At 48.3% G+C, this 23813-nt stretch overlaps 1 protein-coding gene and 3 long non-coding RNA genes across 4 annotated transcripts in view; 2 read left to right on the top strand and 2 right to left on the bottom strand.

Moving 5' to 3' along the window:
* The window catches only part of LOC118383011 (trinucleotide repeat-containing gene 18 protein-like), a gene marked incomplete at its 3' end in the record, with an annotated part of 118421 nt that extends 94722 nt beyond the window's left edge, over window positions 1-23699 (top strand). The window contains exons 25-35 of the mRNA XM_052504810.1: window positions 159-162; window positions 560-1014; window positions 3240-3378; window positions 8086-8203; window positions 10541-10625; window positions 12477-12500; window positions 15779-15857; window positions 16552-16668; window positions 18163-18315; window positions 22346-22442; window positions 22493-23699. Of these exons, the coding sequence (XP_052360770.1) occupies window positions 159-162; window positions 560-1014; window positions 3240-3378; window positions 8086-8203; window positions 10541-10625; window positions 12477-12500; window positions 15779-15857; window positions 16552-16668; window positions 18163-18315; window positions 22346-22442; window positions 22493-23699 (2478 nt within the window). The remainder of the gene's footprint in view (window positions 1-158; window positions 163-559; window positions 1015-3239; window positions 3379-8085; window positions 8204-10540; window positions 10626-12476; window positions 12501-15778; window positions 15858-16551; window positions 16669-18162; window positions 18316-22345; window positions 22443-22492) is intronic.
* LOC127920785 (uncharacterized) lies at window positions 5452-6412 on the bottom strand. Its single transcript, XR_008107390.1, has 3 exons — window positions 6264-6412; window positions 5644-5923; window positions 5452-5587 (listed from the first exon to the last, which is right to left on the bottom strand). It is a non-coding gene; the product is annotated as an uncharacterized LOC127920785 (long non-coding RNA).
* On the bottom strand, window positions 10790-12225 carry LOC127920784 (uncharacterized). Its single transcript, XR_008107389.1, has 4 exons — window positions 12178-12225; window positions 12039-12089; window positions 11391-11517; window positions 10790-10934 (listed from the first exon to the last, which is right to left on the bottom strand). It is a non-coding gene; the product is annotated as an uncharacterized LOC127920784 (long non-coding RNA).
* Window positions 18886-19744, top strand: LOC127920790 (uncharacterized). Its single transcript, XR_008107400.1, has 3 exons — window positions 18886-18924; window positions 19353-19423; window positions 19704-19744. It is a non-coding gene; the product is annotated as an uncharacterized LOC127920790 (long non-coding RNA).
* Window positions 23700-23813: the final 114 nt, after the last annotated feature.

Genomic DNA, 23813 nt, shown 5'->3' with positions numbered 1-23813 from the left:
TTCTGGTTCTGACCTGTGTGTGTGTCCTCTAGGTTCTGGTTCTGGTTCTGACCTGTGTGTGTCCTCTAGGTGTGTGTGTGTCCTCTAGGTTCTGGTTCTGACTGACCTGTGTGTGTCCTCTAGGTTCTGGTTCTGACCTGTGTGTGTGTCCTCTAGGTTCTGGTTCTGGTTCTGACCCGTGTGTGTGTCCTCTAGGTTCTGGTTCTGGTTCTGACCTGTGTGTGTGTCCTCTAGGTTCTGGTTCTGGTTCTGACCTGTGTGTGTGTCCTCTAGGTTCTGGTTCTGACCTGTGTGTGTGTCCTCTAGGTTCTGGTTCTGGTTCTGACCTGTGTGTGTGTCCTCTAGGTTCTGGTTCTGACCCGTGTGTGTGTCCTCTAGGTTCTGGTTCTGGTTCTGACCTGTGTGTGTGTCCTCTAGGTTCTGGTTCTGGTTCTGACCTGTGTGTGTCCTCTAGGTTCTGGTTCTGACCTGTGTGTGTGTCCTCTAGGTTCTGGTTCTGGTTCTGACCTGTGTGTGTGTCCTCTAGGTTCTGGTTCTGACCTGTGTGTGTGTCCTCTAGGTTCTGGTTCTGACCCGTGTCTGAGGAAATTCCCCTCTCTGCTCCACGGGAAACGCTCCACTCCCGAACTCCCCATGTTACCCCCGGCAACGCGCCACGGCGACCACACGAGCAACGAGACCTCGCCGGTTAAACGCAAGCCTCGCCCGTCTCCTCGGTCGCCCCGGAGATTCACCTTTGACCCCGCCGGGGGACTAGGGGGAGGGGCTAGCGAGGAGGAGGGATGGACACGCAGACGCAGCGAGAGGATTTTCCTTCATGATGCCTCCACCAATCAGATCTCTCCCTCCAGTAAAGACCCTCCAATCAGCACTAAACCCGCCCCCAGACCTAAAACCACACCCAGGGACGGGAAAGACTGGAAGGTGAGTCGGCCTGTCCTCTCTGGTCTGTCCTCTCTGGCCTGTCCTCTCTGGTCTGTGCTCTGGTCTGTGCTCTCTGGTCTGTCCTCTCTGGTCTGTCCTCTCTGGTCTGTCCTCTCTGGTCTGTCTCTCTGGTCTGTCCTCTCTGGTCTGTCCTCTCTGGTCTGTCCTCTCTGGTCTGTCCTCTCTGGTCTGTCCTCTCTGGTCTGTCCTCTCTGGTCTGTCCTCTCTGGTCTGTCCTCTCTGGTCTGTCCTCTCTGGTCTGTCCTCTCTGTCTGTCCTCTCTGGTCTGTCCTCTCTGGCCTGTCCTCTCTGGTCTGTCCTCTCTGGTCTGTCCTCTCTGGTCTGTCCTCTCTGGTCTGTCCTCTCTGTTCTGTCCTCCCAGTCTGTGCTCTCTGGTCTGTCCTCTCTGGTCTGTCCTCTCTGGTCTGTCCTCTCTGGTCTGTCCTCTCTGGTCTGGTCTGTGCTCTCTGGTCTGTCCTCTCTGGTCTGTCCTCTCTGGTCTGTCCTCCCGGTCTGTGCTCTCTGGTCGGTCCTCTCTGGTCTGTCCTCTCTGGTCTGTCCTCTGGTCTGCTCTCTGGTCTGTGCTCTCTGGTCTGTGCTCTCTGGTCTGTGCTCTCTGGTCTGTGCTCTCTGGTCTGTGCTCTCTGGTCGGTTCTCTCTGGTCTGTCCTCTCTGGTCTGCTCTCTGGTCTGTGCTCTCTGGTCTGTGCTCTCTGGTCTGGTCTCTGGTCTGTCCTCTCTGGTCTGTCCTCTCTGGTCTGTCCTCTGGTCTGCTCTCTGGTCTGTGCTCTCTGGTCTGTGCTCTCTGGTCTGTCCTCTCTGGTCTGTCCTCTCGGCCTGTCCTCTCGGGTCTCTTTCGGGTCGGTCCTCTCTGGTCTGTCCTCTCTGGTCTGTCCTCTCTGGTCTGTCCTCTCTGGTCTGTCCTCTCTGGTCTGTCTTCTCGGCCTGTCCTCTCGGGTCTCTTTCGGGTCTGTCCTCTCTGGCCTGTCATCTCTGGCCTGTCCTCTCTGGCCTCTCTGGTCTGTCCTCTCTGGTCTGTCCTCTCTGGTCTGTCCTCTCTGGTCTGTCCTCTCTGGTCGGTCCTCTCTGGTCGGTCCTCTCTGGTCTGTCCTCTCTGGTCTGTCCTCTCTGTCCTCTCTGGTCTGTCCTCTCTGGTCTGTCCTCTCTGGTCTGTCCTCTCTGGTCTGTCCTCTCTGGTCTGTCCTCTCTGGTCTGTGCTCTCTGGTCTGTCCTCTCTGGTCTGTCCTCTCTGGTCTGTCCTCTCTGGTCTGTCCTCTCTGCTCGGTCCTCTCTGGTCGGTCCTCTCTGGTCTGTCCTCTCTGGTCTGTGCTCTCTGGCCTGTCCTCTCTGGTCGGTCCTCTCTGGTCTGTGCTCTCTGGCCTGTCCTCTCTGGTCGGTCCTCTCTGGTCTGTCCTCTCTGGTCGGTCCTCTCTGGTCTGTGGTTATGTCTGTCTGGCCTGTCCTCTCTGGTCTGTACTCTCTGTCTGTCCTCTCGGCCTGTCCTCTCGGGTCTCTCTTGGGTCTGTCCTCTCGGGTCTGTCCATATTTCTAGTGTGTTTATGATGGTATATGTGTGCGTGTGTGGTGGTGTGTGTATGTGGTGTGGGTGTGTGATGGTGTGTGTGTGTGGTGTGATGGTGTGTGTGGTGTGTGTGTGTGGTGTGATGGTGTGTGTGTGGTGTGATGGTGTGTGTGTGTGTGGCTGTGATGGTGTGTGTGTGGTGTGATGGTGTGTGTGTGGTGTGATGGTGTGTGTGGGTGTGATGGTGTGTGTGTGTGTGGTGTGATGGTGTGTGTGGTGTGATGGTGTGTGTGTGTGTGGTGTGACTGGTGTGTGTGTTGTTGGTGTGATGGTGTGTGTGTGGTGTGATGGTGTGTGTGTGTGTGGTGTGATGGTGTGTGTGTAGGGTGTGATGGTGTGTGTGTGTGTGTGGACTGGTGTGTGACCCCGTGATGGTGTGTGTGTTCTAACTTGCTTGTTTCTGTCAGAAGAAGAGGCTGAGTGACCCCGCCCTTCTGGTCTATCACAGAGAGCCCGGTAGCCCCTCCCCTCAGCCCTGCACGCAAGAGCCAATCAAAAGCCAAGGCTAAACCCCCCTGAGAGGTCTGTGCACTGCTACGGTTCATCCTCATAAAATTGTTACATACAACTGCCTCTCAGATATGACAACTCTGTGTGTGTGTGTGTGTGTGTGTGTGTGTGTGTGTGTGTGTGTGTGTGTGTGTGTGTGTGTGTGTGTGTGTGTGTGTGTGTGTGTGTGTAGATATCAGTCTGTGTGTGTCGTGTGTGTGTGTGTGGTTGGTGTGTTATGTCAGGCTCGTGGAGCGGTCAGTAGGCTGATGAAGAGTATGGAGGCTGATGAAGACTTCGAACCCAGTCAGGACAGCAGCTTCTCTGAAGATGACGGACCTCCTCCGTCACACAGCAGTCTGGCTGAGAGGACCCTGTCGTCTGGTTGGTTGACTGGTTATGTAGATATCAGTCTGGCTGAGAGGACCCTGTCGTCTGGTTGGTTGACTGGTTATGTAGATATCAGTCTGGCTGAGAGGACCCTGTCGTCTGGTTGGTTGACTGGTTATGTAGATATCAGTCTGGCTGAGAGGACCCTGTCGTCTGGTTGGTTGACTGGTTATGTAGATATCAGTCTGGCTGAGAGGACCCTGTCGTCTGGTTGGTTGACTGGTTATGTATGGTTGGTTGATATCAGTCTGGCTGAGAGGACCCTGTCGTCTGGTTGGTTGACTGGTTATGTAGATATCAGTCTGGCTGAGAGGACCCTGTCGTCTGGTTGGTTGACTGGTTATGTAGATATCAGTCTGGCTGAGAGGACCCTGTCGTCTGGTTGGTTGACTGGTTATGTAGATATCAGTCTGGCTGAGAGGACCCTGTCGTCTGGTTGGTTGACTGGTTATGTAGATATCAGTCTGGCTGAGAGGACCCTGTCGTCTGGTTGGTTGACTGGTTATGTATATATCAGTCTGGCTGAGAGGACCCTGTCGTCTGGTTGGTTGACTGGTTATGTAGATATCAGTCTGGCTGAGAGGACCCTGTCGTCTGGTTGGTTGACTGGTTATGTAGATATCAGTCTGGCTGAGAGGACCCTGTCGTCTGGTTGGTTGACTGGTTATGTAGATATCAGTCTGGCTGAGAGGACCCTGTCGTCTGGTTGGTTGACTGGTTATGTAGATATCAGTCTGGCTGAGAGGACCCTGTCGTCTGGTTGGTTGACTGGTTATAGATATCAGTCTGGCTGAGAGGACCCTGTCGTCTGGTTGGTTGACTGGTTATGTAGATATCAGTCTGGCTGACCCTGTGGTTACTGTTATGTATATCAGTCTGGCTGAGAGGACCCTGTCGTCTGGTTGGTTGACTGGTTATGTAGATATCAGTCTGGCTGAGAGGACCCTGTCGTCTGGTTGGTTGACTGGTTATGTAGATATATCAGTCTGGCTGAGAGGACCCTGTCGTCTGGTTGGTTGACTGGTTATGTAGATATCAGTCTGGCTGAGAGGACCCTGTCGTCTGGTTGGTTGACTGGTTATGTAGATATCAGTCTGGCTGAGAGGACCCTGTCGTCTGGTTGGTTGACTGGTTATGTAGATATCAGTCTGGCTGAGAGGACCCTGTCGTCTGGTTGGTTGACTGGTTATGTAGATATCAGTCTGGCTGAGAGGACCCTGTCGTCTGGTTGGTTGACTGGTTATGTAGATATCAGTCTGGCTGAGAGGACCCTGTCGTCTGGTTGGTTAACTGGTTATGTAGATATCAGTCTGGCTGAGAGGACCCTGTCGTCTGGTTGGTTGACTGGTTATGTAGATATCAGTCTGGCTGAGAGGACCCTGTCGTCTGGTTGGTTGACTGGTTATGTAGATATCAGTCTGGCTGAGAGGACCCTGTCGTCTGGTTGGTTGACTGGTTATGTAGATATAATTAGTCTGGCTGAGAGGACCCTGTGCTGGTTGGTTGACTGGTTATGTAGATATCAGTCTGGCTGAGTCTGTTTTGGTTATGTAGATATCAGTCTCTGAGAGGACCCTGTGGTTCCTGGTTATTAGATCAGTCTGGCTGAGAGACCCTGTTTCCTGGTTGGTTGATGTTATCCTCCTAGAGTGAGATGTTTCTGGCTGGTAAATTCAATTAATTGGTTATGATTTGAAAAGGCACACACATGTCTAGGGAGAAGGGCCTTGGTCAGGGAGGAGACCAAGAACCCAATGGTCACTCTGACAGAGCTCCAGAGTTCCTCTGTGGAGATGGGAGAATCTTCCAGAAGGACAACCATCTCTGCAGCACTCCACCAATCAGGCCTTTATGGTAGAGTGCCCAGTTGACTGGAAGCCACTCCTCAGTAAAAGGCACATGACAGCCACTTGGAGATGGCCAAAAGGATCCTAAAGGACTCTTTGGCCTCAACGCCAAGCATCACGTCTGGAGGAAACCTGGCTCCATCCCTACAGTGAAGCATGGTGGTGGCAGCATCACGTCTGGAGGAAACCTGGCTCCATCCCTACAGTGAAGCATGGTGGTGGCAGCATCACGTCTGGAGGAAACCTGGCTCCATCCCTACAGTGAAGCATGGTGGTGGCAGCATCACGTCTGGAGGAAACCTGGCTCCATCCCTACAGTGAAGCATGGTGGTGGCAGCGTCACGTCTGGAGGAAACCTGGCACCATCCCTAAGGTGAAGCATGGTGGTGGCAGCATCACGTCTGGAGGAAACCTGGCTCCATCCCTACAGTGAAGCATGGTGGTGGCAGCATCACGTCTGGAGGAAACCTGGCACCATCCCTACAGTGAAGCATGGTGGTGGCAGCGTCACGTCTGGAGGAAACCTGGCACCATCCCTACAGTGAAGCATGGTGGTGGCAGCATCACGTCTGGAGGAAACCTGGCACCATCCCTACAGTGAAGCATGGTGGTGGCAGCATCACGTCTGGAGGAAACCTGGCTCCATCCCTACAGTGAAGCATGGTGGTGGCAGCATCACGTCTGGAGGAAACCTGGCACCATCCCTACAGTGAAGCATGGTGGTGGCAGCGTCACGTCTGGAGGAAACCTGGCACCATCCCTACAGTGAAGCATGGTGGTGGCAGCGTCACGTCTGGAGGAAACCTGGCACCATCCCTACAGGTGAAGCATGGTGGTGGCAGCATCACGTCTGGAGGAAACCTGGCTCCATCCCTACAGTGAAGTATGGTGGTGGCAGCATCACGTCTGGAGGAAACCTGGCACCATCCCTAAGGTGAAGCATGGTGGTGGCAGCATCATGTCTGGTTATGGAAACCTGGCTCCATCCCTACAGTGAAGCATGGTGGTGGCAGCGTCACGATCTGGAGAAACCTGGCACCATCCCTACAGTGAAGCATGGTGGTGGCAGCATCACGTCTGGAGGAAACCTGGCACCATCCCTACAGTGAAGCATGGTGGTGGCAGCATCACGTCTGGAGGAAACCTGGCACCATCCCTACAGTGAAGCATGGTGGTGGCAGCATCACCCTGTCGTCTGGAGGAAACCTGGCTCCATCCCTACAGTGAAGCATGGTGGTGGCAGCGTCACGTCTGGAGGAAACCTGGCTCTGGTCCCTACAGTGAAGCATGGTGGTGGCAGCATCAGTCTGGAGGAAACCTGGCACCATCCCTACAGTGAAGCATGGTGGTGGCAGCATCACGTCTGGCTGGAAACCTGGCACCATCCCTACAGTGAAGCATGGTGGTGTCAGCATCAAAGTCTGGAGGAAACCTGGCACCATCCCTACAGTGAAGCATGGTGGTGGCATTCATGCTGTTAGGAACTGTTTTTCAGGTCAGCAGGGACTGGGAGACTAGTCAGGATCGAGGAAAGATTAATGGAGCAAAGTACAGAGAGATCCTGGTGATGAAAATGTGCTGTCAGAGCGCTCAGGACCTCAGACTGCGGCGAAGATTCACCTTCTAACAGGACAACGACTCTAAGCACACAGCCAAGACAGCGCAGGAGTGGCTTGGGACAAGTGTTTGAATGTCCTTGAGTGGCCCAGCCAGAGCCCGGACTTGAACCCGATCAAACATCTGGTTGACATGAGACCTGAAAATAGCTTTGCAGCGACGTTCCCAATCCAACCTGACAGAGCTTGAGAGGATCTGCAGAGAAGAATGGGAGAAACTCCCCAAATACTGAGGTGTGTCATAGCTTGTAGCATCATACCCAAGAAGACATGAGGCTGTAATCGCTGCCAAAGGTGCTTCAGCAAAGTATAGAGTAAAGGGTCTGAATGGTTATGTAAATGTGATATTATTTATAAAAACTGTTTTTGCTTGGTCATTATGGGGATATGATGTCATTATGGGGTATTGTGATGTCATTATGAGGTATTGTGATGTCATTATGGGGTATTGTGATGTCATTATGGGGTATTGTGATGTCATTATGGGGTATTGTGATGTCATTATGAGGTATTGTGATGTCATTATGGGGTATTGTGATGTCATTATGAGGTATTGTGTGTAGATTGATGTGGTAAAAAAAATATATTTCATACATTTTAGAATAAGGCTGTAATGTAATAAATACACTGTGTTAGTGTTGATATATTGATTGGTTTATATTGATTGGTGTATATTGATATATTGATTGGTGTATACTGATTGATATATTGATTGGTGTATATTGATATATTGATTGGTGTATATTGATATATTGATTGGTGTATATTGGTTGATATATTGATTGGTGTATACTGATTGATATATTGATTGGTGTATATTGATATATTGATTGGTGTATATTGATATATTGATTGGTGTATATTGATATATTGATTGGTGTATATTGATTGGTGTATATTGATTGGTGTATATTGATATATTGATTGGTGTATATTGATTGGTGTATATTGATTGGTGATTGGTGTATTGATATATTGATTGGTGTATATTGATATATTGATTGGTGTATATTGATATATTGATTGGTGTATATTGATATATTGATTGGTGTATATTGATTGGTGTATATTGATTGGTATATTGTTTGGTGTATATTGATATATTGATTGGTGTATATTGATATATTGATTGGTGTATATTGATTGGTGTATATTGATATATTGATTGGTGTATATTGATATATTGATTGGTGCATATTGATTGGTATATTGATTGGTTTATTGCTGTATTGATCCAGCTCCGGTCCAGTGTGTGTTGGATAAAGACTCTCTTCAGGATGGTCTGAGGGTTCTGATCCCCATGGATGATCAGCTGCTGTATGCTGGCCACGTCAACACGGTACATTCCCCGGACATGTGAGTACACACACTACGCACCACACAGGGTAGACACCAGGTGAGTTACCTCATTTATGTCCCGATAAACTGCCCTGAATGCCTCTGTTGATCCTACTGCTATTGTAGACAGTAATCCATGTGCCTTTGTGCCACAGTGATACTGTTAGCGCTGATACGTAGGTGTGTCCTAGTAGGAAGTCCACTAGCTCACCCTGCACTGACATAAATAACATGAGCATGTCTACTTCTGCTGAGCTTCTCAGTAAAGCAATGAAAATCATCAATCAAGCGTCACAGAAAAGTGTTTTATTTTAAATAGCCCACGTTAACATATGTCGCTTAAGGTTCATGAAGTCAATAACTTGCTAGTAAACAGATAACATTGATATTCTGACTGTCTCTGAAACTCACTTAGATAATACCTTTGATGATGCAGTCGTAGCAATACATGGCTATAACATCTACAGAAAAAAAGACAGGAATGACAAAGGTGGAGGTGTTGCTGTTTATATTCAGAACCACATTCCTGTAAAGTTTAGGGAGGATCTCATGTTAAATACTGTTGAAGTCATCTGGCTACAGGTTCATCTGCCTCACCTAAAGCCCATTCTGGTGGGAAGCTGCTATAGACCACCAAGTGTTAACAGTCAGTATCTGGATAATGTTAAATACTGTTGTAGTAATATGGCTACAGGTTCATCTGCCTCACCTAAAGCCCATTCTGGAGGGAAGCTGCTATAGACAGTCAGTATCTGGATAATGTTAAATACTGTTGTAGTAATATGGCTACAGGTTCATCTGCCTCACCTAAAGCCCATTCTGGAGGGAAGCTGCTACAGACAGTCAGTATCTGGATAGTATGTGTGAAATTCTTGATAATGTCCACTACGGGTCAAACGTTTTAGAACACCGACTCATTCAATTTCAATTTTCTTTATTTTTTACTATAGTCTACATTGTAGAATAATAGTGAAGACATCAAACCTAGGAAATAACACATATGGAATCATGTAGTAACCAAAGAGTGTTAAACAAATTAAAATATATTTCATATTTTATATTCTTCAAGTATCCACCCTTTGCCTTGATGACGGCTTTGACACTCTTGGCATTCTATTGGTCAACCAGCTTCATGATACTGATTGTAGTCACCTGGAATGCATTTAAATTAACAGGTGTGCCTTCTTTATAGTTAATTTGGGGCGGCAGCGTATTGTGGTCAGAGCGTTGGACTAGTAACCGGAAGGTTGCAAGTTCAAACCCCGATATTGATTGGTACAAATCTGTTGTTCTGCCCCTGAACAGGCAAAGAGTAGCTGCTGCCTTGGCAGGAACTAATGGGGATCCATAATAAACCCCAGGAAGAGTAGCTGCTGCCTTGGCAGGAACTAATGGGGATCCATAATACACCCCAGGAAGAGTAGCTGTTGCCTTGGCAGGAACTAATAGGGATCCATAATAAACCCCAGGATATTGATTGGTGTATATTGATATATTGGTGGTGTATATTGATTGGTGCAGAGGAGCTGCTGCCTTGGCAGGAACTAATGGGGATCCATAATAAACCCCAGGAAGAGTAGCTGCTGCCTTGGCAGGAACTAATGGGGATCCATAATAAACCCCAGGAAGAGTAGCTGTTGCCTTGGCAGGAACTAATGGGGATCCATAATAAACCCCAGGAAGAGTGAGCTGCTGCCTTGGCAGGAACTAATGGGGATCCATAATAAACCCAGGAAGAGATAGCTGCTGCCTTGACAGGAACTAATGGGGATCCATAATAAACCCCAGGAAGAGTAGTTGCTGCCTTGGCATCTGAACTAATGGGGATCCATAATAAATACAAATGCAAATACACTCCTGACCCCTGACCTCTGTTCTGTAGTTACAGTGTGGTGGTGGAGAGAGGGAACAGACCTCATATCTACTGGGAACAACTCCTGACCCCAGTGACCTCTGTTCTGTAGTTACAGTGTGGTGGTGGAGGGGAGAGAGGGAACAGACCTCATATCTACTGTCTAGAACTAACATTGGCTTTGCACACTGGCATTCTTCAACCAGCTTCATGCTCCACCTGACCCCTGACCTCTGTTCTGTAGTTAAGTGTAGTGGTGGAGGGGGAGAGAGGGTAACAGACCTCATATCTACTGTCTAGAACAACTCCTGACCCCTGACCTCTGTTCTGTAGTTAAGTGTGGTGGTGGAGGGGAGAGAGGAACAGACCTCATATCTAGGTCTAGAACAACTCCTGACCCCTGACCTCTGTTCTGTATTACAGTGTGGTGAAGAGGGGAGAGAGGAACAGACCTCATATCTACTGTCTAGAACAACTCCTGACCCCTGACCTCTGTTCTGTAGTTACAGCGTGGTGGTGGAGGGGGAGAGAGGGAACAGACCTCATATCTACTGTCTAGAACAACTCCTGACCCCTGACCTCTGTTCTGTAGTTACAGCGTGGTGGTGGAGGGGGAGAGAGGGAACAGACCTCATATCTACTGTCTAGAACAACTCCTGACCCCTGACCTCTGTTCTGTAGTTACAGCGTGGTGGTGGAGGGGGAGAGAGGGAACAGACCTCATATCTACTGTCTAGAACAACTCCTGACCCCTGACCTCTGTTCTGTAGTTACAGCGTGGTGGTGGAGGGGGAGAGAGGGAACAGACCTCATATCTACTGTCTAGAACAACTCCTGACCCCTGACCTCTGTTCTGTAGTTACAGCGTGGTGGTGGAGGGGGAGAGAGGGAACAGACCTCATATCTACTGTCTAGACAACTCCTGACCCCTGACCTCTGTTCTGTGTTACAGGTGGTGGTGGAGGGGGAGAGAGGGAACAGACCTCATATCTACTGTCTAGAACAACTCCTGACCCCTGACCTCTGTTCTGTAGTTACAGCGTGGTGGTGGAGGGGAGAGAGGGAACAGACCTCATATCTACTGTCTAGAACAACTCCTGACCCCTGACCTCTGTTCTGTAGTTACAGTGTGGTGGTGGAGGGGAGAGAGGGAACAGACCTCATATCTACTGTCTAGAACAACTCCTGACCCCTGACCTCTGTTCTGATTCCAGATTTTGTACTATAGTTACAGTGTGGTGGTGGAGGGGAGAGAGGGAACAGACCTCATATCTACTGTCTAGAACAACTCCTGACCCCTGACCTCTGTTCTGTAGTTACAGTGTGGTGGTGGAGGGGAGAGAGGGAAGAGACCTCATATCTACTGTCTAGAACAACTCCTGACCCCTGACCTCTGTTCTGTAGTTACAGCGTGGTGGTGGAGGGGGAGAGAGGGAACAGACCTCATATCTACTGTCTAGAACAACTCCTGACCCCTGACCTCTGTTCTGTAGTTACAGTGTGGTGGTGGAGGGGAAGAGGGAACAGACCTCATATCTACTGTCTAGTACAACTCCTGACCCCTGACCTCTGTTCTGTAGTTACAGTGTGGTGGTGGAGGGGAGAGAGGAACAGACCTCATATCTACTGTCTAGAACAACTCCTGACCCCTGACCTCTGTTCTGTAGTTACAGTGTGGTGGTGGAGGGGAGAGAGGGAACAGACCTCATATCTACTGTCTAGTACAACTCCTGACCCCTGACCTCTGTTCTGTAGTTACAGTGTGTGGTGGAGGGGTGGGAACAGACCTCATATCTACTGTCTAGTACAACTCCTGACCCCTGACCTCTGTTCTGTAGTTACAGTGTGGTGGTGGAGGGGAGAGAGGGAACAGACCTCATATCTACTGTCTAGTACAACTCCTGACCCCTGACCTCTGTTCTGTAGTTACAGTGTGGTGGTGGAGGGGAGAGAGGGAACAGACCTCATATCTACTGTCTAGAACAACTCCTGACCCCTGACCTCTGTTCTGTAGTTACAGTGTGGTGGTGGAGGGGGAGAGAGGGAACAGACCTCATATCTACTGTCTAGTACAACTCCTGACCCCTGACCTCTGTTCTGTAGTTACAGCGTGGTGGTGGAGGGGAGAGAGGGAACAGACCTCATATCTACTGTCTAGAACAACTCCTGACCCCTGACCTCTGTTCTGTAGTTACAGCGTGGTGGTGGAGGGGAGAGAGGGAACAGACCTCATATCTACTGTCTTAACAACTCCTGCAGGAGGCTGTGAGTACATCTCATTTCGTCTGTGTTCTTTGGGTTTTTGTTACAGGCCGTGGATGTGATGCCCTCATCAGTGTGTGTGTGTGTGTGTGTGTGTGTGTGTGTGTGTGTGTGTGTGTGTGTGTAATGTGTGTGTGTGTGTGTGTGTTCTGTGTGTGTGTGTGTGTGTTATTCCAGATTGTGGATGTGATGCCCTCGTCAGTGTGTGTGTTATTCTGTGTGTTATTGTGTGTTATTCTGTGTGGTAATGTGTGTTATTCTGTGTGTTAATGTGTGTTATTCTGTGTGTTAATGTGTGTTATTCTGTGTGTTATTCTGTGTGTTATTCTGTGTTATTCTGTGTGTTAATGTGTGTTATTCTGTGTGTTATTCTGTGTGTTAATGTGTGTTATTCTGTGTGTTATTCTGTGTGTTATTCTGTGTTATTCTGTGTGTTAATGTGTGTTATTCTGTGTTATTCTGTGTTATTCTGTACTCTTATTCTGTGTGTTAATGTGTGTTGTTCTGTGTGTTAATGTGTGTTATTCTGTGTGTTAATGTGTGTTATTCTGTGTGTTATTCTGTGTGTTATTCTGTGTGTTATTCTGTGTGTTAATGTGTGTTATTCTGTGTTATTCTGTGTTATTCTGTGTGTTATTCTGTGTGTTATTCTGTGTGTTATTCTGTGTGTTAATGTGTGTTATTCTGTGTGTTAATGTGTGTTATTCTGTGTGTTATTCTGTGTGTTAATGTGTGTTATTCTGTGTGTTATTCTGTGTGTTATTCTGTGTGTTAATGTGTGTTATTCTGTGTGTTAATGTGTGTTAATGTGTGTTATTCTGTGTGTTATTCTGTGTGTTAATGTGTGTTATTCTGTGTGTTATTGTGTGTTATTCTGTGTGTTAATCTGTGTTATTCTGTGTGTTAATGTGTGTTATTCTGTGTGTTATTCTGTGTTATTCTGTGTGTTATTCTGTGTGTTATTCTGTGTTATTCTGTGTGTTAATGTGTGTTAATGTGTGTTATTCTGTGTGTTATTCTGTGTGTTAATGTGTGTTATTCTGTGTGTTATTCTGTGTTAATGTGTGTTATTCTGTGTGTTAATGTGTGTTAATGTGTGTTATTCTGTGTGTTATTCTGTGTTAATGTGTGTTATTCTGTGTGTTATTCTGTGTGTTAATGTGTGTTATTCTGTGTGTTATTGTGTGTTATTCTGTGTGTTAATGTGTGTTATTCTGTGTGTTAATGTGTGTTATTGTGTGTTATTCTGTGTGTTATTCTGTGTGTTATTCTGTGTGTTATTCTGTGTGTTAATGTGTGTGTTATTCTGTGTTATTCTGTGTGTTATTGTGTGTTATTCTGTGTGTTATTGTGTGTTATTCTGTGTGTTATTCTGTGTGTTAATGTGTGTTATTCTGTGTTATTCTGTGTGTTATTCTGTGTGTTATTCTGTGTTATTCTGTGTGTTATTCTGTGTGTTATTCTGTGTTATTCTGTGTGTTATTCTGTGTGTTATTCTGTGTGTTAATGTGTGTTATTCTGTGTGTTATTCTGTGTGTTATTCTGTGTGTTATTCTGTGCGTTAATGTGTGTTATTCTGTGTGTTATTCTGTGTGTTAATGTGTGTTATTCTGTGTGTTAATGTGTGTTATTCTGTGTGTTAATGTGTGTTATTCTGTGTGTTAATGTGTGTTAATGTGTGTTATTCTGTGTTATTCTGTGTGTTAATGTGTGTTATTCTGTGTGTTATTCTGTGTGTTAATGTGTGTTATTCTGTGTGTTATTCTGTGTGTTAATGTGTGTTATTCTGTGTGTTATGTGTGTTATTCTGTGTGTTAATGTGTGTTATTCTGTGTGTTAATGTGTGTTAATGTGTGTTAATGTGTGTTATTCTGTGTGTTAATGTGTGTTATTCTGTGTGTTATTCTGTGTGTTATTCTGTGTGTTAATGTGTGTTATTCTGTGTGTTAATGTGTGTTATTCTGTGTGTTAATGTGTGTTATTCTGTGTGTTATTCTGTGTTATTGTGTGTTATTCTGTGTGCTAATGTGTGTTATTCTGTGTGCTAATGTGTTATTCTGTGTGTTAATGTGTGTTATTCTGTGTGTTATTGTGTGTTATTCTGTGTGTTATTCTGTGTGTTAATGTGTGTTATTCTGTGTGTTAATGTGTGTTATTCTGTGTGTTATCGTGTGTTATTCTGTGTGTTATTGTGTGTTATTCTGTGTGTTAATGTGTGTTATTCTGTGTGTTAATGTGTGTTATTGTGTGTTATTCTGTGTGTTAATGTGTGTTATTCTGTGTGTTAATGTGTGTTATTCTGTGTGTTATTCTGTGTTATTCTGTGTGTTATTCTGTGTGTTAATGTGTGTTATTCTGTGTGTTATTCTGTGTGTTAATGTGTGTTATTCTGTGTGTTATTCTGTGTGTTATTCTGTGTGTTATTCTGTGTTATTCTGTGTGTTAATGTGTGTTATTCTGTGTGTTATTCTGTGTTATTCTGTGTGTTAATGTGTGTTATTCTGTGTGTTAATGTGTGTTATTCTGTGTGTTAATGTGTGTTATTCTGTGTGTTAATGTGTGTTATTCTGTGTTATTCTGTGTTATTATGTGTGTTATTCTGTGTGTTAATTCTGTGTGTTATTCTGTGTGTTATTCTGTGTGTTATGTGTGTATTCTGTGTGTTATTCTGTGTGTTAATGTGTGTTATTCTGTGTTATTCTGTGTGTTAATGTGTGTTATTCTGTGTGTTATTCTGTGTTAATGTGTTTATTCTGTGTGTTATTCTGTGTGTTAATGTGTGTTATTCTGTGTGTTATTCTGTGTGTTAATGTGTGTTATTCTGTGTGTATTCTGTGTGTTAATGTGTGTTATTCAACGTTATTCTGTGTGTTAATGTGTGTTATTCTGTGTGTTAATGTGTCTTATTCCAGTGTGTTATTCTGTGTGTTAATGTCTCTACCCCGCACCGTAGTGTGTTATTCTGTACCACTGTCTCTACCCCCTGCACCGTTATTCTGTAACGTGTACCACTTTCTACCAGACGGATGGTAACGCACAGTACCACTGTCTCTACCCCGGCACCTTCAACGGTAACGCTGTACCACTGTTGCTGCACCGTAGTCAACGGTAACGCACAGTACCACTGTCTCTACCCCGGCACCGTAGTCAACGGTAACGCACAGTACCACTGTCTCTACCCCGGCACCGTAGTCAACGGTAACGCACAGTACCACTGTCTCTACCCCGGCACCGTAGTCAACGGTAACGCACAGTACCACTGTCTCTACCCCGGCACCGTAGTCAACGGTAACGCACAGTACCACTGTCTCTACCCCGGCACCGTAGTCAACGGTAACGCACAGTACCACTGTCTCTACCCCGGCACCGTAGTCAACGGTAACGCACAGTACCACTGTCTCTACCCCGGCACCGTAGTCAACGGTAACGCACAGTACCACTGTCTCTACCCCGGCACCGTAGTCAACGGTAACGCACAGTACCACTGTCTCTACCCCGGCACCGTAGTCAACGGTAACGCACAGTACCGCTGTCTCTACCCCGGCACCGTAGTCAACGGTAACGCACAGTACCACTGTCTCTACCCCGGCACCGTAGTCAACGGTAACGCACAGTACCACTGTCTCTACCCCGGCACCGTAGTCAACGGTAACGCACAGTACCACTGTCTCTACCCCGGCACCGTAGTCAACGGTAACGCACAGTACCACTGTCTCTACCCCGGCACCGTAGTCAACGGTAACGCACAGTACCACTGTCTCTACCCACCGGCACCGTAGTCAACGGTAACGCGCAGTACCACTGTCTCTACCCCGGCACCGTAGTCAACGGTAACGTACAGTACCGCTGTCTCTACCCCGGCACCGTAGTCAACGGTAACGCACAGTACCACTGTCTCTACCCCGGCACCGTAGTCAACGGTAACGCACAGTACCACTGTCTCTACCCCGGCACCGTAGTCAACGGTAACGCACAGTACCACTGTCTCTACCCCGGCACCGTAGTCAACGGTAACGCACATGCCAGGGTTTCCATTAGCCGGTAATAGCTGGCTTTTGGCCAATAACAAATTGAAAAGCCGATGAATCAAATAGCAGAAGACAACAAGTGTTTTATAGTCTCATCACCAGCCAATAGTTTGGACACGTCTGGGTGACCTGTTCCTGTTCCTGTTCCTCACTGAACTGATACTTGGTGTGTATTGACGTCTATCTAGGTGACCTGTTCCTTTAACCCCTTCCTGTCTGTACAGGAAGTTCAGACGGTGATGACAGTGATGACCTCATCACGGTGGAGTTTGATGACGGTGACACGGGTCGCATCCCCCTCTCTCACATCAGACTGCTGCCCCCCGACTACAAGATACAGTGTAAGGACACAGCCCCCTCTCCCACATCAGACTGCTGCCCCCTGACTACAAGATACAGTGTAAGGACACAGCCCCCTCTCCCACATCAGACTGCTGCCCCCTGACTACAAGATACAGTGTAAGGACACAGCCCCCTCTCCCACATCAGACTGCTGCCCCCTGACTACAAGATACAGTGTAAGGACACAGCCCCTCTCCCACATCAGACTGCTGCCCCCTGACTACAAGATACAGTGTAAGGACACAGCCCCCTCTCCCACATCAGACTGCTGCCCCCTGACTACAAGATACAGTGTAAGGACACAGCCCCTCTCCCACATCAGACTGCTGCCCCCTGACTACAAGATACAGTGTAAGGACACAGACATCAGACTGACTGCCCCCCTGACTACAAGATACAGTGTAAGGACACAGCCCCCTCTCACATCAGACTGCTGCCCCCTGACTACAAGATACAGTGTAAGGACACAGCCCCCTCTCCCACATCAGACTGCTGCCCCCTGACTACAAGATACAGTGTAAGGACACAGCCCCCTCTCCCACATCAGACTGCTGCCCCCTGACTACAAGATACAGTGTAAGGACACAGCCCCCTCTCCCACATCAGACTGCTGCCCCCTGACTACAAGATACAGTGTAAGGACACAGCCCACATACCCCCCCTCTCCCTGTTCAGACTCTCCCACATCAGACTGCTGCCCCCTGACTACAAGATACAGTGTAAGGACACAGCCCCTCTCCCACATCAGACTGCTGCCCCCTGACTACAAGATACAGTGTAAGGACACAGCCCCTCACACATCTCCCACATCAGACTGACTGCCCCCACAGTGTAAGGACACAGACATCAGACACTACAAGATACAGTGTAAGGACACAGCCCCTCTCCACATCAGACTGCTGCCCCCTGACTACAAGATACAGTGTAAGGACACAGCCCCTCTCCCACATCACACTCCCACAGGACACACAGGACTCAATCACACACTCACACACACACAAGGACACACACACACACACACACACACACACAATGACACACACGCACACACAAGGACACATACAAGGAGACACACACACACACAAGGACTCACACAAGGACACACACTCACACAAGGACACACACACACACAAGGACTCACAAGGAGTCACACACACACACACACTCCCACAAGGACACACACAAGGACACAACACACACACACACACACTCACAAGGACACACACAAGGACTCACACACACACACACACACACTCCCACAAGGACACACACAACACACACACACACACACACACACACACAAGGACACACACACACACACACACACACACACACACACACAGGAGTCACACACACACACACACTCCCACACACACACACACACACACACACACACACTCCCACAAGGAGACACACTCACACAGTCTTGTATTTTTTCAGTCGGGTTGTTCAGTCTGCCTGATGTTTCTGATGTTAAACCTGCCCCCCTGTAGGTGCTGAGCCCTCCCCCGCGCTGCTAGTGGCCAGCTGCTCCAGGAGGCGTGTCAGGAAGTGCAGCAAGGACACCAGTGAGACGAAGCCTAAAACAGGGGACTCCGCCCCCAAGGGCAGAGGGAGACCTGCCAAGAAACCCAAACCCAAACCTGGTGAGCCAATCAGAGACCTGTTATCCCTGTTAGGTCTGTTATCCCTGTTGGGTCTGTTATCCCTGTTAGGTCTGTTATCCCTGTTAGGTCTGTTATCCCTGTTGGGTCTGTTATCCCTGTTGGGTCTGTTATCCCTGTTGGGTCTGTTATCCCTGTTAGGTCTGTTATCCCTGTTAGGTCTGTTAATTCTGTTATCCCTGTTAGGTCTGTTATCCCTGTTGGGTCTGTTATCCCTGTTGGGTCTGTTATCCCTGTTGGGTCTGTTATCCCTGTTGGGTCTGTTATCCCTGTTGGGTCTGGTATCCCTGTTAGGTCTGTTATCCCTGTTAGGTCTGTTATTCCTGTTGGGTCTGTTATCCCTGTTGGGTCTGGTATCCCTGTTAGGTCTGTTATCCCTGTTGGGTCTGGTATCCCTGTTCTGTTATCCCTGTCTGTTATCCCTGTTGGTCTGTTATCCCTGTTAGGTCTGTTATCCCTGTTAGGTCTGTTATCCCTGTTGGGTCTGTTATCCCTGTTGTTATCCCTGTTGTCTGTTGTCCCTGTTGGGTCTGTTATCCCTGTTAGGTCTGTGAATTCTGTTATCCCTGTTAGGTCTGTTATCCCTGTTAGGTCTGTTATCCCTGTTGGGTCTGTTATCCCTGTTGGGTCTGTTATCCCTGTTGGGTCTGTTATTCCTGTTGGGTCTGTTATCCCTGTTATCCCTGGTCTGTTATCCCTGTTAGGTCTGTTAGGTCTGTTATCCCTGTTAGGTCTGTTATCCCTGTTAGGTCTGTTATCCCTGTTAGGTCTGTTATCCCTGTTAGGTCTGTTATCCCTTCTGTTATCCCTGTTAGGTCTGTTATCCCTGTTAGGTCTGTTAGGTCTGTTATCCCTGTTAGGTCTGTTATTCCTGTTAGGTCTGTTATCCCTGTTAGGTCTGTTATCCCCTGTTAGGTCTGTTATTCCTGTTAGGTCTGTTATCCCTGTTGGTCTGTCCTGTTATCTGTTATCCTGTTGGGTCTGTTATCCCTGTTAGGTCTGTCTGTTATCCCTGTTAGGTCTGTTATCCCTGTTAGGTCTGTTATCCTGTTAGGTCTGTTATCCCTGTTGGGTCTGTTATCCCTGTTGGGTCTGTTATCCCTGTTGGGTCTGTTATCCCTGTTGGGTCTGTTATCCCTGTTAGGTCTGTTGGGTCTGTTATCCCTGTTAGGTTATCTGTTGGGTCTGTTATCCCTGTTATCTGTTATCCCTGTTAGGTCTGTTATCCCTGTTGGGTCTGTTATCCCTGTTAGGTCTGTTATCCCTGTTGGGTCTGTTATCCCTGTTGGGTCTGTTATCCCTGTTAGGTCTGTTATCCCTGTTGGGTCTGTTATCCCTGTTAGGTCTGTTGGGTCTGTTATCCCTGTTAGGTCTGTTATCCCTGTTAGGTCTGTTATCCCTGTTAGGTCTGTTATCCCTGTTGGGTCTGTTATTCCTGTTAGGTCTGTTATCCCTGTCTGTTATCCCTGGTCTGTTATCCCTGTTAGGTCTGTTATCCCTGTTGGGTCTGTTATCCCTGTTAGGTCTGTTATCCCTGTTGGTCTGTTATCCCTGTTAGGTCTGTTATCCCTGTTGGGTCTGTTATCCCTGTTGGGTCTGTTATCCCTGTTGGGTCTGTTATCCCTGTTGGGTCTGTTATCCTGTTGGGTCTGTTATCCCTGTTGGGTCTGTTATCCCTGTTAGGTCTGTTATCCCTGTTGGGTCTGTTGTTATCCCTGTTGGGTCTGTTATCCCTGTTGGGTCTGTTATCCCTGTTGGGTCTGTTATCCCTGTTGGTCTGTTATCCCTGTTAGGTCTGTTATCCCTGTTAGGTCTGTTATCCCTGTTGGGTCTGTTATCCCTGTTAGGTCTGTTATCCCTGTTGGGTCTGTTATCCCTGTTGGGTCTGTTATCCCTGTTGGGTCTGTTATCCCTGTTGGGTCTGTTATCCCTGTTAGGTCTGTTATCCCTGTTGGGTCTGTTATCCCTGTTGGGTCTGTTATCCCTGTTAGGTCTGTTATCCCTGTTAGGTCTGTTATCCCTGTTGGGTCTGTTATCCCTGTTGGGTCTGTTATCCCTGTTGGGTCTGTTATCCCTGTTGGGTCTGTTATCCCTGTTAGGTCTGTTATCCCTGTTGGGTCTGTTATCCCTGTTGGGTCTGTTATCCCTGTTGGGTCTGTTATCCCTGTTGGGTCTGTTATCCCTGTTGGGTCTGTTATCCCTGTTGGGTCTGTTATCCCTGTTGGGTCTGTTATCCCTGTTGGGTCTGTTATCCCTGTTGGGTCTGTTATCCCTGTTGGGTCTGTTATTCCTGTTGGGTCTGTTATCCCTGTTGGGTCTGTTATCCCTGGGGTCTGTTATCCCTGTTGGGTCTGTTATCCCTGTTGGGTCTGTTATCCCTATCTGTTGGGTCTGTTATCCTGTTAGGTCTGTTATCCCTGTTGGGTCTGTTATCCCTGTTGGGTCTGTTATCCCTGTTGGGTCTGTTATCCCTGTTGGGTCTGTTATCCCTGTTGGGTCTGTTATCCCTGTTGGGTCTGTTATCCCTGTTGGGTCTGTTATCCCTGTTGGGTCTGTTATCCCTGTTAGGTCTGTTATCCCTGTTGGTCTGTTATCCCTGTTGGGTCTGTTATCCCTGTTGGGTCTGTTATCCCTGTTGGGTCTGTTATCCCTGTTGGGTCTGTTATCCCTGTTGGGTCTGTTATCCCTGTTGGGTCTGTTATCCCTGTTGGGTCTGTTATCCCTGTTGGGTCTGTTATCCCTGTTGGGTCTGTTATCCCTGTTGGGTCTGTTATCCCTGTTGGGTCTGTTATCCCTGTTAGGTCTGTTATCCCTGTTGGGTCTGTTATCCCTGTTAGGTCTGTTATCCCTGTTAGGTCTGTTATCCCTGTTGGGTCTGTTATCCCTGTTGGGTCTGTTATCCCTGTTGGGTCTGTTATCCCTGTTGGGTCTGTTATCCCTGTTAGGTCTGTTATCCCTGTTAGGTCTGTTATCCCTGTTGGGTCTGTTATCCCTGTTAGGTCTGTTATCCCTGTTAGGTCTGTTATCCCTGTTGGGTCTGTTATCCCTGTTGGGTCTGTTATCCCTGTTAGGTCTGTTATCCCTGTTGGGTCTGTTATCCCTGTTAGGTCTGTTATCCCTGTTAGGTCTGTTATCCCTGTTGGGTCTGTTATCCCTGTTGGGTCTGTTATCCCTGTTAGGTCTGTTATCCCTGTTAGGTCTGTGAATTATGTTATCCCTGTTAGGTCTGTTATCCCTGTTAGGTCTGTTATCCTGTTAGGTCTGTTATCCCTGTTAGGTCTGTTATCCCTGTTAGGTCTGTTATCCCTGTTAGGTCTGTTATTCCTGTTAGGTCTGTTATCCCTGTTAGGTCTGTTATCCCTGTTAGGTCTGTTATTCCTGTTGGGTCTGTTATTCCTGTTAGGTCTGTTATTCCTGTTAGGTCTGTTATTCCTGTTAGGTCTGTTATTCCTGTTAGGTCTGTTATCCCTGTTAGGTCTGTTATCCCTGTTAGGTCTGTTATTCCTGTTAGGTCTGTTATTCCTGTTAGGTCTGTGAATTATGTTATTCCTGTTGGGTCTGTTTATGTTATTCCTGTTAGGTCTGTTATGTTATTCCTGTTAGGTCTGTTATGTTATTCTGTTAGGTCTGTTATGTTATTCCTGTTAGGTCTGTTATTCCTGTTAGGTCTGGATTATTTATTCCTGTTGGGTCTGTGGATTATGTTATTCCTGTTAGGTCTGTTATGTTATTCCTGTTAGGTCTGTTATGTTATCCCTGTTAGGTCTGTTATCCCTGTTAGGTCTGTTATTCCTGTTAGGTCTGTTATTCCTGTTAGGTCTGTTATGTTATTCCTGTTAGGTCTGTTATGTTATTCTGTTAGGTCTGTTATGTTATTCCTGTTAGGTCTGTTATGTTATTCCTGTTGGTTATTCCTGTTGGGTCTGTGGATTATGTTATTCCTGTTAGGTCTGTGAATTCAGGTCAGTCATTTGTTTATGTTATTCTAACTCCTGCCTTTCCTTCCCTCTAGAGCCCCCAGTGAGCCCAGATCCCGGGAGACGATACCCCCCGGGACCCAGCCAGGCTCCAGACAGACCTCAGCTCCCCACCAGACCAGCCCAGGACAGGCCCTCCTCCTCCCAGAGGCCTGCTCAGGAAAGACCCTGTCTGCCCCCAGGCCGGGACCAGGCCGACCCTCCAAGCCCACCAGCACCCCCAGCCTGCCTGCCCCCCCACGCAGCCAGAACCCTAGGAGACCCAGCCCAGCCTCTCCCAAGCCCCCCTCCCTCTACCACCCAGCTCCTTACGGGAAGATACTAAGGGTGGACCTGTACAGCCAACCCAACCTCACCTCTTGTAACGTCAGCACCCAACCGAACCCTAAAACCAACCCTAAGTCTAAACTCTCCCCTCCACTACTTAAACCCAACTCTACTTCCCCTATCATCAGACCCAAGCCTCTTCTACCTAACCCTAAAACTAACCTTACCTCCGTACCAAAATCCAAACCTAGACCTAACTCTACAGCAGAACTTCCAGAAGTCCCTGCAGCTAACTTTAGTCCTGATCACAACAAACCCAGAACCGCTCCCAAAGCAATCTCCAGACCCAAACAGAACCATAACAAACCCAGGCTCACCCTGGATCCTTCTACAAGGCCCAGAACCAGCCCTGGGTCCAGCTCCAGTACCTCCAAACCTAGAACCAGCCCCGGGCCCAGCTCCAGCACCTCTAAACCCAGAACCAGCCCTGGGCCCAGCTCCAGTACCTCTAACCCCAGAACCAGCCCTGGGTCCAGCTCTAGTACCTCTAAACCCAGCCCCGGGACCAGCTCCAGCTCCAGTACCTCTAAACCCAGAACCAACCCTGTGCCCAGCTCCAGTACCTCTAAACCCAGACCCAGCTCAGACCTCTCTGCTGTCAGATCCAGACCGGACCCTAGCACCTTTATTCCTGGTATCTCCAGACCCAGGCATGTCCTGGGGGAGGGCGGGGTGGGAGGGCAGGGCGGTGTGCGACATGGGCGTAAGGCCCTCCTGGAGGAACCCCTAGTAAAGCTGGACCACGAGGGCGTGACCTCACCCAAGACCAAGAAGACCAAGGCTCTGATGCTGCTGGAGGCCAGGGGCTTACGGCAAGACCACACACCCCCTCGCCACGGCCGCAGCCAGCCAGAAGCCGGTGAGGGTAAAGGGGAGGGCCCGGAGAGCGAGGCGGGGCTGCTGGAGGCCAAGGGCTTACGGCAGAACACACGCCCCTCGCCACGGCCGCAGCCAGCCAGAAGCCGGAGAGGGTCAAGGGGAGGGCTCCGGAGAGCGAGGCGGGGCTTCTGGGGAGAGAACCCGCCTACAGAACGCCTTCTCTGGGCAGAGAAAGAGACCGGGGTGGAGGGGGGACAGAGAACCAAAGAGAGAGGAGAGAACGAAACAAGGGAAGAGAAGAGAGGGGAGGAGACAGGGGGTCTCACGGCAGCAGTAGTTCAGGATCTGAGGAAGAGG

Source organism: Oncorhynchus keta, unplaced genomic scaffold (genome assembly GCF_023373465.1).
Source record: "Oncorhynchus keta strain PuntledgeMale-10-30-2019 unplaced genomic scaffold, Oket_V2 Un_contig_20533_pilon_pilon, whole genome shotgun sequence".
Classification (NCBI taxonomy): domain Eukaryota; kingdom Metazoa; phylum Chordata; class Actinopteri; order Salmoniformes; family Salmonidae; genus Oncorhynchus; species Oncorhynchus keta.
This window is presented reverse-complemented; position numbering and strand designations above follow the sequence as displayed.